The sequence below is a fragment of the Trichechus manatus genome, unplaced genomic scaffold (genome assembly GCF_000243295.1).
Source record: "Trichechus manatus latirostris isolate Lorelei unplaced genomic scaffold, TriManLat1.0 scaffold00035, whole genome shotgun sequence".
NCBI classification, from domain to species: Eukaryota; Metazoa; Chordata; class Mammalia; order Sirenia; family Trichechidae; genus Trichechus; species Trichechus manatus.
Genome location: NW_004443971.1, coordinates 20,364,933 through 20,379,635, shown reverse-complemented (window position 1 = coordinate 20,379,635; position 14,703 = coordinate 20,364,933). Strand labels below are relative to the sequence as shown.

The window sequence follows — 14,703 nt, the reverse complement described above, 5'->3', positions numbered from 1 at the left end:
GTACACATATATATATATGAAAATAAAGAATAAAAGCAATTAATAAGTCAGTGAGAGGACAGTCCAGTTAAAGGAATGTGAGGCTTGAGTGATATTCCTTCAATAAAAGGGAAATCATTGTATATGTCAGACTATATTGTGTCATATAAAAATGGTGCCTCAAAACACTTCAGTTAAAGATTGTTTTAGTATTAAGAATGTTCTGAAACCCTTGCACTAGCTACTGTGATCAAGTGTGAGTTAAACAAAATAAAAAAAAAGCAGTTTTCTTCCCTAACTCCATAAAAATATGGATGGTTGACAATGGTCCAAATACCCTACTTGATTTTCAGAGACTCCTAGATAATGAAGTTGGGTGAAAGGAAGTACAGGACAGAAGAAAGTTCTAGTGACATGGCTTGGATTGTGAGCACTAATCACATATTATTAAACTGGCTGAGGAATAAGCTGACCTATTTTCAGGAAATGTTTTATTTAAGTAAGTTAGCATTTTGTATTACCTTTGGAGGCAATTCATCCTGTTCCCACAGAAAACTGTATATATACATAACAGGTGATGAATTAAAGAAATGATTGTGAAACCACTGATGAGAATTACCTAGAGATTTTGCAAAACTCATTGAACTTTGATATTTAGTGACATCAATTTACTTAGCTATATTGTAGTGTACTTAATTTTAGAGTCACAGTTGATAAATGCTAATGAAGCTGATTTCAAACCCAAAACAGCACAACCAGAATATGTGTATTTACATATCATTGGGAACATCTAACATGCTATTCTAATCAATGTCCTTCTCACCTTGTGTGTCCTGTGCTGAGGGACAAGGTAAATTAAAAACATATATGAACATTCAGCTTCCCTCTTAAATGTAGCTTTATGTTATATCTACTTTCATGTATCTGTAGTTTTGAATGAATCCACTGGTAGGAATATTCTGTATTGTGGGATCGTAATGAAGTATACGTTTGGGGGAAGTTTTAATAACCTAAAACAAAAATAAGTCACGTTTTCTCTGTTTCCTGAGTTCCAAAGTGTGAAAAAATCCATTCAATACTGATTATTGAGACATGTGAAGATGCTTGTAAAGCCTTAACTAGAAAATATGTCACGAGAAAAGCCAGACTCTGACTTGGAAATATTTGGGGGCTTTTTTATTTGTAATACAAGGGAATTTTGGAGAGTGGTAAATATTTTCATAGTCTTCACTGTGATGATGGTTTCACAGATTCATAAGTCAAAACCTCTCAAAATGTGCATTTTAAATATGTACAGTGTATTTCGTAGCAATTATACATTAATAAAGCCATTAGAAGCCATTAACATTATCATCAATTTAATAGTTCAACAAAATTAGTGGCATGTAAAATTATTATCTCTTTTAGTAAAAATTAAAATACATTCTTAATTTCTAGTGTCATGTCAATACATTTTAATTTACATTTCTGAGTTCAGTGGCAAATTTTGCATATATAAACAAACATATAATTTGAAACCATTAACTCTTTGACTTTAGTAACTGATTTTCCTCCTTCATTATCATAATACAGTACTTAATATATTCTACATTAATTATGAAGGAACTCTGGTTACACAACGGTTAAGTACTCCACTGCTAATCAACAGGTCATCGATTCAAACCCACAAGCCACTCCATGGGAGAACTGACCTAGCGATCTGCTCCCATGAAGATTACAGCCTGGAAAACCCTGTGGGGCTGTTCTACACTGTCCTATAAGACTGCTATGTGTCAGAATCGACTCAACGGCATACAACAACATTAATTCTATATTTTAAAACAATTCTTTCTCAATAAACAATAATATCTTAAAACATGACAGATATAATTGGTATAACGTTCATCTTTAAATAAAAATATTTTTGTTCATTAATTCTAATATCTTTTTTTGTAAGACATTTTTATTTGGTAGAAAACTTAAGATTTTTTACTTACACCCATGTTTTACTCCTTTACAATCTTTTTGAATTCGTTATTATGATATTTTTTAAATGTCTGCCATTTTCTCTTAAAGTTCAATATGAGTATTTCCCAGTTACGTAAATGGAAACTCCAATGAGATTCAAAGCAGAAAAAACGGTTGTCATGGAATCAATATCGACTCACGGTGACCCCATGTGTGTCAAAGTAGAACTGTGCTTCATAGGGTTTTCAGTGGCTAATGTTTTCGCGGTAGATCACCTGGACTGTCTTCTGAGGTGCCTCTAGGTGGACTGAATCTGCTAACCTTCTGGTTACTAGTTGAACTTGTTAACCATTTGTACCAACAATGAGATTTAGGATACCTCACTGAATATGATTTATCGACAGAATATGATTAAATGGACTTTATTCATTAATTTGCAGGATAATTCATTTTAATAATTTTTGAATGCTGAGTTTGATATGTTATTTATGTCTATTTGGGCAAGTTCCTTCACTAACAATAACAACAACAACAAAACAAAGCTTTCTATACAGTTTTAAGTTTCCCGACTAAAATACCACAGTCATCCGGTTCAACTGGATTGATGGCTCTGTCATCAGTGTACTTGCTAAGGAACCTAGTCGATGTGTAATCTGTCTTTTCCTGTTTCCCAAGTGTATGTTAAAAGGCCTGTCTTCTGTTAGAGATGGCAATAAAATATAAGACATAGCAGAGGAAGGGCAAAGTGCCAACTTGAAAGTGACCAGTAGAATTTGGACAAAACCTGCCTGAGATTCAAGTTGAAAACTACTCTTCTTCAGTAACTCTCTCTAAAAGTGGTCTTTAAGAAAGCTACTCACTTAGTAAAGGAACAGAGATAAAAGTATTTTTATGTATCCAGTAGCACAATATTTACTGAGCAATAATACACTGTTTCATGCTGCAATACAAAAGCTGGAAAGGGAAAACAACAACCAAACACACACATCCATGCTTCACAGCAGTTCTCTTAAAACATTTTAACAACTAAATACATGTAAAGCAAAAAATATATGCATCAAAAGATAAGACTCTATTAACATTCACAGAGAAGTGAAATGATTTTCAACTCCTGAATTGGGTGGCCAGATAAGGGAGATTTTTTTTTTTTAAAAAAAAAGCAAACCAAATCAATTGCCATCAAGTCAATTCCAACTCATAGCAACCCTATATGAAAGAGTCAAACTGTCCCTTAGGATGTCTAAGATGCCGCTGGTGGATTCGAACTGCCAACCTTTTGGTTAACAGCCTGAGTTTTTAACCACTGCCCTACTGGAGCTCCAAGGGAAATGGGGGAGGTCTGAACACAGAAGTTGTGCCTGGCACATATTAATCACTTCATAAATCTTTGCTGAATGTTCTTGAGTGAGTTTTTGGAAGGATGATTAGATTGAGATCAATGGAAGATGGAGAGATTACTCTGAGCAGTGGAAACAAGGGGAACAAAGATCATGGAGGTTCAATCATGTGTGGCTATTTATGAAGAATAAAAGCACTGTAATTTGCTTGAACTTTAGAATTTATTAATGGAAGTTGTATGCTGTTAAGGTGATTCTGACTTACAGTGACACTACAGGACAGAGTAGAACTGCCCCATAGGATTTCCTAGACTGTAAACTTTACTGGAGCAGATCGCCAGGTCTTTTCTCCTGCAGAGCAGTTGGTGGGTTCAGACTGAGGACCCTTTTGGTTAGCCCCTGAGTACTTTAACCATTGCACCACCAGGGCTCCTTTGAATGAGAGTAACCAGGGATAATGCTTGAAATCCCATTATCAGTTTACAAGAGTATCTTTCCCCCCAGCCACACCTCTCAGAATGATGGCATTCTCATTCTTTATTTTCAGATAAACAACTTCATATTTTACAGTGCTTCCTATCACACCATTTACTAGTTTTAATTATTTTGGAACATCAACTTTGATTGCTACCAGAATGAAGAAAAATGAATTTCCCTGGTTTAATCCTTTGTTAGCGGAATTGCTACATGTACCTTTTACAAAGGACAAAATAAATAAATATAGAATAAAAAAAATAAGGAAAAATAGTGCTATTCTGATATAAGGCCTTGAGCTTGAGAAGCATACCAGCCTCACTTTCTCAAAAGCACTATAAAAAAAAAATTATACATTTTCGAAAAAGGGCAGTGATATTCACTCAGAAATGGATAAACATTCCTAAATATTTCTAGAGGACATTCATCAGAATTTAGTAATTATATCTTTGTTGTATTTTTCCATTGTTTTTACTGATCTTTTTTTTAGTGAATATTTTATATTCAAATCCTCTTTACTGAAAATGTGAAAGGCAAAGGAAGTGATAAAGGAAGTAAATGGAGAACTATAAATAGCAGCATATTTCTTAGCCCTGCAAAGTCTAACAGATACAATCACCTTTACCCTCTTCCTCTGAATTTACGTTTTTGTGTGATTTTAATCTTGGAGGTACTTAAAAAAGGTATACACGTTATGTGACTCCAAAACTGACCTCCTGAAATAGCTTTGTAGGTTTAAGAAATAAATTTTCTCAGTCCGCAAATAACTAATAAAAGTGAAAAATTCAGCTAAATAGTAGTATTATTAACTGTATTTAATACTAAATACAATAATACAATTAATTGTATTATTTATTTAAATAAAGTATTATTTTTATTAATGTCCAGTATTATTTGTTTTGTTTTTCCCGAGAGAACTTGCAATGTTCCGGAAATAAAACATATGGTGAAAATCAACCTAAACAAACCTTCCCAGTTGCTATAGGAAAATATTTCTCCTATACCTGTGATCATAGCTATGTATCTGCTTCACAGTCTCTCTGGACTCGAATAACCTGCACAGAGGAAGGACGGTCACCAATACCAAAGTGTCGCAGTGAGTAAATGCTCTCACCATTATCAGAAAGAATCATTCATGAGTAGAGTGAGATATGCCAGAAAGGATCAGTCTTCACAATCATAGGGGTGGGGACTAGATGAGCTAACATATATATGTCAGTCTTCTTCTTTTTATAAGGAGTCGTTTATGTAAATCTAATAAGGAAAAAATGTATACTTTTGCTAAATATTTTAAAATCTAAGTATTTTAGTTTTAAATACTACTTTTAAATACAGTGATTTTAACTACTAATAAACACTCATTTTACAATTGTGTGAACACAGCTTTTTTTCAAGAAACTCCATTGTTTTGTATATTTCATGTAAAATTTTATATTCTTTTGAATATTCAAGCTGCAGTTTTGTTTATACTGTTTTCCCTATTTTTGTGTTTTCCAGTATCACATATTTTTGTTCCTTAATGTGTTATTCTTTCAATGAATGTAGAGAAAAGGCAGAAAGTGAAAAAGAGAGGATCCTGAGAAACAGCTGGGAGCACACTAAGGAGAAAAAAGGCTTTTGCCTCCACCTCTGGAAAGCAACTCATGAGACTCAAATGAGAAATAAAAATGGTAACTTTTTTAATATCTAAAACAGTCTTACAAGTAAAAGTTGCTTTCTATTACAAAGAAATGATTGGTGGAACTGCATATTTATTTTTCTTTTTTAACACGCACAAACTAATTTTTAAGTAATTTTTACACGTGATTTCTTTTTTAAGGATTGTAACATGCAATACTTTTTAAATTCCATGTTACACATTATTCATCTTTTGGGTCTTTAGGACAGTGCTTTTTTCCTTCGGTGGAAAATGGCCGTTCGTCATCTTCAGGACAAATACATCTGGAAGGTGACACTGTGCAAATTTTATGTGACACGGGCTACAACCTTGCAGATAATCAGAGCAGCATTACATGTATGGAAGATGACTGGTCCTCTCCTCCCAAACGCAGCCCTGCCGGTAAGTAAAATACTGTCCTATAAGCACCAGGTGTGTTTTCGATTTTATAAAATCAAAGAAATAACTATATTAAATATATGCATTACTGCTTTTCTTGTTTTTGTAACCTTTTCAGTCTATGGTTCCAGTTGTCTAAGTAGGTATACAAAGCTGTGGCTAGTCACTAGAAAATCAATGTGTCTACTCTCATAAATTAAACACAGCTAATAATAGAAAACACTAGTCAAGAATATAGTGAAAATCCTTGAATGATACTGATGTTTCAGTAACTCAAATTCAATGTGTACAGTGAAATTACGCAAAATAAGACTAAAGATAAAATTTTAAATAGAAGTCATAGTTAAAATATCATTTGTCATACGTGTTTCATTTATCTTTATCAAAAAATCCGTTGCCGTCGAGTTGATTTCGACTCATAGCGACCCTATAGGACAGAGTAGAACTGCTCCTTAGGGTTTCCGAGGAGCGGTTGGTGGATTGGAACTCCTGATCTTCTTGGTTAGCAGCCACACGCTTAACCACTGCGCAACCAGAACCCCCAAGAGTCTTATGAGTTTTGATTCGCGGCAATCCCCTCCCCGCCCCGCCCCGACCTCCCAAACCTAAGACCGCACACATCGCGGAAGGGCGCCTCGGGCCGACCAGAGGAGACAACAGAACCCGACTCCGGAAAGGTCGGAAGGATTCATGGACCGGGGCCCGTCCTCACCCAGCCCCAGAGGGGCGAGCTGGACGCGTGCACCATTCCGGGGAGGAGAGGCCATTCCGGGAGAGCAGCCCTCGGCTACACGTCCCCAGCGGGCGGCGGCGGCGGCGGGAGCGGAGCGATGGATCGCCGGCGGCCGGGGAAGCGATACACACTGGGGTGCGGCCTCGGATCGGAAGCCCCATGGACGACGAGACGTGGGCGGGCGGCGGAGAGGGAAGGGAGGACACCGGCAAGGCGGCGGCGGCGGCGGCGAAGGGGGGCGGGGGGTAGTCGGACCCCACCAACCCACTACGGTAACGGAAACCCACGGACCCTTCGGGCAACCATCGCGTGCTCGACTGCCCGACACCACCGACCAACCCGGCGCGCGCGAAGCCTAGGCCCGGTCCGAGGGCACAAAGCCGGGGATACCATCAGCCGGAGCGACACTCAACGTGGCGAGGCCGGCTTCGGTCCCGGACCGGGGGCCACGCGGTACGACCGGTCGGACGACGGGGGATCGACAACGGCGAGGAGGCTGTGGCGCGCGGAAAGGCCAGCGGGCACCGCCGGGGCGGGGGCGCGGGCGCGCGCGGACGGCCTGGGGAAATCCCTGAACGCAGTCGCGGGGAAAACGCACACGTGGTCTTACCGGCAGAGCATTGAGCACAAGGGCGGCCCTGTGACGCCTGAACGCCAGCTGGCCTCGGCAACGCTGAAAACCTCCCACGGCCCGGCCCCGCCACCAAGGCCACCGAACCCCCGCGCGACTTCGAACGCAGCCGGCTGCGCCCCACCCACTCTGCGGAGGGGCCCCTCGTACGTCCATCCGTCCGGTCCAGGGGCTCACCCCGCGCGGGTGTCAGCTGCGACGGGACGTGAGCGGCGGAAAGCTGCACGACGGCGTGGGGGACGGGGGGAGAGGTTGGGGCGGGCCCCGCCCCCCCCCGCCACCAGGTGCGCGACAGGAGAACCACGCGCACGCGGCCCCATCGCTGGACGCCAGCCCGGCATGGCGAGACCCTCCCTGGACTCCGAGGGGGAAGGCGTGGGCCGCGGTAGGCGAAGAGCGGCGCGCGGTGCCACTGGGTGCCGGCGGACCCCTCCTGGGAAGGAGGGGGCTCCGCCTACAAGCCACTATCGGTGGCTACGCGCTAGAGAAGGGGCAGCGGCTGGGGATCCTATCCTATACCCCAAGGCACCCCCGAGAATCGCTAGAGGAGGCCTTCTCACCCAGGACGGGCGGTCCCCACCCACCGCCCCCCGTCTGGCCCTGCAAGGCGCTCAGTGACGCCAGGGTAGTGGGGGTGAGGGGAATCTGCGGTATTGGTAAGCATTGGCGAGGAAAAGCATCGCGAGCATTCGCGGCCGGGACCGAAGCCTGCCGCCTCAGGCTCACCGGTTTGCCTCATCCCTGCTTTTGTGCCCCGTTTAGTACCGTGTCCACCCTTCACTTATGCAGCGAGGGAACAGAGTACTGCAGCAGCAACCGAAGGCCCGGGAAGGTTGCATCCATTTTTCTTTCCACTAGAGCCAGATTTGGTGAAACGCAGGGCCTCGCGGGTACGCGGCACACGCGAACTTTGGAAAACGACGGTACACGCGGCGCGCGCGGTTTATGTCAAAAAGAGTAGCTTATCCAGCGAGGCCCAACATTCCCGGACTCCTCTGTAGAGGGGTCCGTACTGTCGGGTGGCCTGCGGGGATACCTACCTACAACAGATCTCTGGCGCCCATCCGCAAATACGCGATCAGAGCCACCCACCCCCTCCCCCACCGAGGGCGACTTCATGTAGCACCAGCCGAGCGCTGGTGGATTCGAACTGCTGACCTTTTGGTTAGCAGCAGATCCCCTTCAGTTCTAATTTACAGTGATTCAAATTTAAAGACTATTGTTTATAGGTAAATACTTAAATTGAGTAACAGAAAATAACTACTATTTTCAGAATTGTCTTTTAGAATTATGGAAGAAACAATATAGTTGTGAATAGAAATACTAGAAGTGTGAAAAAGAAAAGGAGAAGAGAGCAGTGCTAAGTGATAATAAATAGGATAGTGTGATGGGCGTGATGATAGGCACACCAGAAGCAACTGAGAGGGAGGCAAGATTCTAAACTCATTTGCCAAAATACAGAACACCATTAGGCTTAATTTGAGCAATATCTAACACTGACATATTTTGCTAATTAAAAAAAAACTTATGTGTGTGCTCATATATCTAATTGTTATTAGTATGTTTTCCTCTTAGCAATGGAGAACTATGATACTAATCAATATGGGAGAACACGGTAAAATTTATTTTTCAGAATGCTCACTTTGGCAGAGTGGCGATGGATTGGAATGAAATTCAGGAGCCAAGTTTAGAGACCACTGCAACAGGAGCAGCGTCCCTGGGTGGTGTAAAGGGTTACTACACTTGGATGCTAACCAGAAGGTTATAGGTTAGAGTCCACGCAGAAGTGCCTTGAAAGACAGGCCTGGTGATGTACTTCTGAAAAATCAGCCATTGAAAGCCCTATGGAGCATAATTCTATTCTGACACACATGAGGTAGCCATAAGTCATAGCTGACTCCACTGGCAACTGGTATATTAAACTTCTGCTATGTCTTAAAAAGGAAACCCTGGTGGTACAGTGGTTAAGCGCTATGGTTGCTAACTAAACGGTCAACAGTCACATCCACCAGCTGCTCCTTGGAAACCCTATGGGGCACTTCTGTTCTATCCTATAGGGTTGCTATGAGTTGGAATCAACTCCATGGCATACAACAACCACAACTCCTGCCCTGAACCCAAAAACTGAACCCGTTGCCATCAAGCAGCTGGTGGATTTGAACCACCAACCTTCTGGTTAGCAGCCTGAGCTCTAAACCACAGTGCCACCAGGGCAGGAGTGGGAGGGGGGTGGTATAAAAAATTAACTTTCTGCTTGACTCTGCTGAAGTTGGGTGGTGGTGTGGCTTTTTCACTGGTGTTTGGCTAGAATAGGGTGAATGTTAACACAAAAGTTTTCTGTTATTAGTCTACCCTTTTCCTCATCCGTTGACTAGGGGAACGACTTTTCTTCTAACTTTTCTGTTTGAGCTTCTTGGAGGCTCCAGTTTGGAGACTTCTCCTCCACCCCGTCCAGGATGTAGGGGAGGCAATAAGGAGATCCAGAGGTGCCTAAGCAGTCTTCCCCCTGCTTTCCTCCTTTCAGAGTCGTCTTATGCTTCTTTGTTGTGTTAGGTGCATGGTTTTTAGTTGTGAGAGAAAAGACCTGGGAGGAATGGAGGTACTCCATCTAGGCTTCGATAAGTTCTTACAAAGTTGTAAAACACTTTCTCAGTGTTTCTAATGTTTTAAATTACTGCTTGCCATATGAAATAGTTTTAGTATTTCTAAATTTACCCATAAATTTATAACCAACAGTAAGAGAATTCTTAATGTTCTAACAACGTTTTAAATATCAAGAAAATAACATTTTTCCCGTGGATTTTAAATTTCTTTGCATAATTTTAGCTTGAACCATTATTTTTATGGTCCCACACAACTGTACATAGAGAGGACTGTACATAGAGAGGACTGCCTATAATGAATTCCATTTTGGTAGGCATTTAATTTGTTACGAATCAACTTGATCCTTTAAAGGCTTATTTTTAAGCTTTATTAAAGCTGGCTTTAGGAGTCTTTACTTCAGGACAAGTTTTTTCAGAATACTAATAAGGCCACTTCTGTAATTTCTGATCATGATGTGGGTGTTCAAAGGGGTCTTTCCTTTCTGACTGGTCAAATGTGCATGTCTCCCTGTTTTGTGTGTTTTCTGGAAATTGATGACTTTATTGTTCTCTGGTAGTTATTCTTTGCCTGTATTTTCATGGAGTTTTGCCCTACGCATTTACAGCACGTTAGTGTTCAGTCAGACTCCGCAGGCTTGCAAAGCAGATTTGTAGAGAATTTTCACTCCATAGTTTCTTCTTCTCTGTCTCTCTATCTTGGAATTTCTAGTAACCTCAGCTTGTTTGAACGCTGATTTTTATTTCTTCTATTGAGCAAGACTGCCGTTCTCTGCCTGGGTTCTTCATTCCTGTAGTCTTGTCTGGAAAATGTCTCCAAGCTTGAAACCAATTTGATAAACAGGCTCACCTCATTTGTCTCTTTCGCTCTGGGATAATAGTGTCAAATAAAAACAAATCCAGACTTAGAAAGAGGCACTTTATTCAGAAAGAATATTGCAATAGGGAGATTTCTCTGATCTCAGAAGTTTCCAAGCATCTCAAAATTAAACAGAAAAAAAAAAAATACTTCTTTTATAGGGAGGAGTGAAAAGAGCTAGCAGGAACTTTGTGGAGGAGAGGGCATGATTTGGTGGTGTGCACCTGCCAAAATCAGAGTGCTTCAACAGGAAAAGTTTCTCTTTGTGATTGGCTAATTCTCAGAATGAGCTATCAAGGGAGAGTGTTCTGCACATTAGTGATTTAGTGCTTGTTTACACTTGGAGGTAAGCCAAATTTTAGGGGTTTTTGGAGAGGAGAGGAGTCCCTGGGTGGTGCAAATGATTGATGTACTCAGCTGCTAACTGAAAGGCTGGAGGTTTGAGTCCACCCAGAGGTGCCTTGGAAGTATGGCCTGGTGATCAACTTTTGAAAAATCAGCCATTGGTAACTCTATAGAGCACAGTTCTGCTCTTGACACATATGTATTGCTGTGAGTCAGAGTTGACCCAGTGTTAACTTTTTGGGTGGAAAGGAGAGAAGCTTGACTGAAGTTTGGTCAAGACAAAACAAGAGAATAAGAAATGGGCAATTGTGAACATATAGGCAGTAGTCAGCCGTTGCCTGATTTCCAATGCCTGACCGAGGTTATTTTCCTATATTTGGTTCCGTTTCCGCATTATTTATGGCTGGAACTCTCTTTTTCTTGATTATTCTTGCCTAATATTAAACAATTTTATTACCAGTCTTCAAATAATTAACTTTATCTTTGTTAATTTTCTCTACACTTTGCTGTTTAATTTCTGCTCATACATATATATATTAGTTAGACTTTTCTTTCTTTTTTTTACATAATATTTTATCATATTTTCGGTGAAAGTTTATGCAGTAAATTAAGATCCCATTTGACAATTTCTATAGAAATTGTTCAGTGACATTAGTTACATTTTTCACAATGTGTCAGTGTTCTCTTCAGTTGCGTTCTGGTTGTTCCGTTTCCAGTTCTCCAGTTTCCCTGCCCCTTTATATTCTCATTTTTGCTTTAGAGTAATTGTTGACCTTTTGATCTCACGTAGATGCTTTTTAACGGAGCATCATTCTCATGGGTAATAGCCTTTATTTTGTGTGCCAATTTGTTACTTTATGAAAAGATGACATTAGGTGATAGTTTCAGTTCAAGGTTTAAAGAATGTCTCAGGGCAATCGCCTCCGGGAGTCCTCTGGTCTCAACTAATGCAGTAAGTCTGGACTTTGTAAGAATGTGAGTTCTGTCCTGCATTTTTCTCCCGTTCTATCAGTGTCCATTTTTGTCGTCTTGATCAGAACAGTCAGTAGAGGTAACCAGGCATAACCTAGTTCTTCTGGTCTCAGGGTACGTGAGGCTGTGGCTTTTGTAGCCTTTTAGCCCTGTAGACTAGTTGCTTCTCTGAGACTTTGGATTCCTTCTTTCTTTTGCTCCTGATGAGCAGAGACCAGTAGTGGTATCTCAGATGACTTCTCACAGGTTTTTGAGACTCAGACGCTACTCATCTCACTAGGATGCAGAACATGAGCTTTGTGAACTATATTATGCCAATTGTCTGACTTATCCCATCAGACTAAGGGTGTAAGCCTTCAAACCCAGAAAACCAATCTTGCAAGGTGTTTGGTTATGTCTGAGAAGTATTTGTAACTGTGTCTTCTATGAATATATATGCATGCACACACATATCTGTAAATACACGTACATGTAGATGCTTCTATCTGTGCACATATATGTACACACCTGCCCTTACCTGTACACATATATGCCTATACACGTACATATGTGACCATACACTCATTTTTGGTTATTGTTGGTGTTGTTGCAAAATTATATATCTCATATTCTTTAGCACAAACATCCTCTTCTTTTGTGCACTTCTTGGTGGCATCATTACTTTGGTCAAAGTGTGCTTATTACACCCACATTCTGTGCTACTTTTCCCATCACCAAGAATAACAAGTATCTATGATCTAGAGATTGATTTCCACTCCTCCCCACCCCAACTCTGGTAACCACCAATGAACATTGGTCTCTGTATATGAATCTATTCTGGTCTTCTTACAAAAGTGGCATCATACAATATTTGTCCTTACGTGATTGACTTATTTCACTCAGCATTATGTCCTCCAGATCCATCCATGTTATTATATGTCTTGTGGACTCCTCATTGTTTTTTATGGCTGCATAGTATTCCATTGTGTGTATGTACCACATTTTGCTTATCCAGTCATTCACTGAAAGGCACTGTCTTAGTTATCTAGTGCTGCTTAACAGAAATACTACAAGCGGATGGCTTTAACAAACAAGTTTATTCTCTCACAGCCTAGTAGGCTAGAAGTCCGAATTCAGAGCACTAGCTCCAGGGGAAGGCTTTCTGTCTCTGTCAGCTCTGGAGGAAGATCCTTGTCATAGATCTTTTCTTGGTCTCTGAGCTTCTCTGTGCAGAAACTTGGGTCCAAAGACCACACTCTGCTCCTGGCACTGCTTTCTTGGTGGTATGAGGTCCCCCTACCTCTCTACTCGCTTATCCCTTTTATTTCTCAAAGAGATTGACTTAAGACACAGCATAATCTTATATCTTGAGTCCTGCCTCATTAACATAACGTCCACTAAACCGGTCTCATTAATATCATAGCGGTAGGATTTACAACACATAGGAAATCACATTCAGATGACAAAATGGTGGACAGTCACACGGTACTGAGAATCATGGCCTAGCCAAGGTGACACACATTTTGGGAGGACACAATTCAATCCATGACAGGCACTTGAGCTGTTTCCATTATAATGCTTCAATGAACATAGGTGTGCATATGTCTGCCTGTGTCTCTTTAACTGTTTTAATTACCACATAGGAATACAGCCTGATCTGATCTAATAGTCCAAGTATTAGAGATTAGGAAATCTAAAGCTCATTTTACTCTCCTTCTGGATTCTAGTCACTACAAATATATACAAGGATCACCATGTAAATGGAGGTTAGAATTGCCACTTGGTTAATGAACAGATATTTATCCAATAACCAGCCAACTGCAGGAATCTCTGGTAAAAGCTGAAGTAGAGAACATGATGTAGATGTATCTCCCCACTTCCCTGCAAAGGGAGATTTGTTGTGGTCTTAGTCTTACAGAAAAGAGGCAGAAATAAGAAATACCGGAGAGCTCTGCCCTTTCTTACTCATCCATAAAACAATCGGTGAAAAGGAGAAAACTGTAGATCCTGTTTTCACGTTTGAGCTAGTAACCCCAATCTCTGTTCATCATGGAAATAAAAGAATAAAAGACCAATCAGACTCTTTCCTAGTCCCACAGTGAGAAGTAGGGAGAGAGAAGCAAAGTGATCACTCAAACAATCCTGTTTCAAAAAGCGAATGGAAGACTTTTCATCTGTAGAAGTGAGGGGAAGGGATAAATGCTTCATTTAGAGATGCTCTAGAGTACATCTACATCAGAATCAACTGAGGTGCTTATTAACTGAAATTCATGGCTACTAAAGGAGACGTATTTTATCAGCATCTCTGAAGGTGAGGGGATAAACCCACTGCCTTCGAGTTGATTCCAACTCGTAGCGATCCTTTAGGATAGAGTAGAACTGTCCCATAGGGTTTCCAAGGCTGTAATCTTTACGGAAACAGACTGCCACATATTTCTGCAACGGAACGGCTGGTGACTTTGAACCACTGACCTTTTAATGAGCAGCCAAGCGCTTAACCACTGTGCCACCATGGCTCCTTGGAGGTGAGAGGATAATACCTAAAATTCACATTTTAGCACCCCAATGCTAAATAAAAAGCAGGCCAGTCATTCTACTGTAAAATAAAGTTACTTTAGGGAAGTTGGAAAATGTTAACTAAAATCAAAAGAGGTACTCAAATTATTTTGAACATTGATGTTGGAGTGGATAAAAATCTTATGGATTATTTCTTTATTGAAGTTAATGTAATAATAAAAGTTGATTTTACACATTTTAGCAATACAGTGTTACATTAGTCTGGGGCACAAAT

At 40.8% G+C, this 14,703-nt stretch overlaps 1 protein-coding gene across 1 annotated transcript in view; it reads left to right on the top strand.

The window, feature by feature from the left end:
• The window catches only part of LOC101344709 (complement factor H-like), a 101,845-nt gene that overhangs the window by 1,824 nt on the left and 85,318 nt on the right, over positions 1 to 14,703 (top strand). The window contains 3 exon segments of the mRNA XM_012555223.1: positions 5,620 to 5,796; positions 6,423 to 7,771; positions 7,920 to 8,080. Of these exon segments, the coding sequence (XP_012410677.1) occupies positions 5,620 to 5,796; positions 6,423 to 7,771; positions 7,920 to 8,080 (1,687 nt within the window).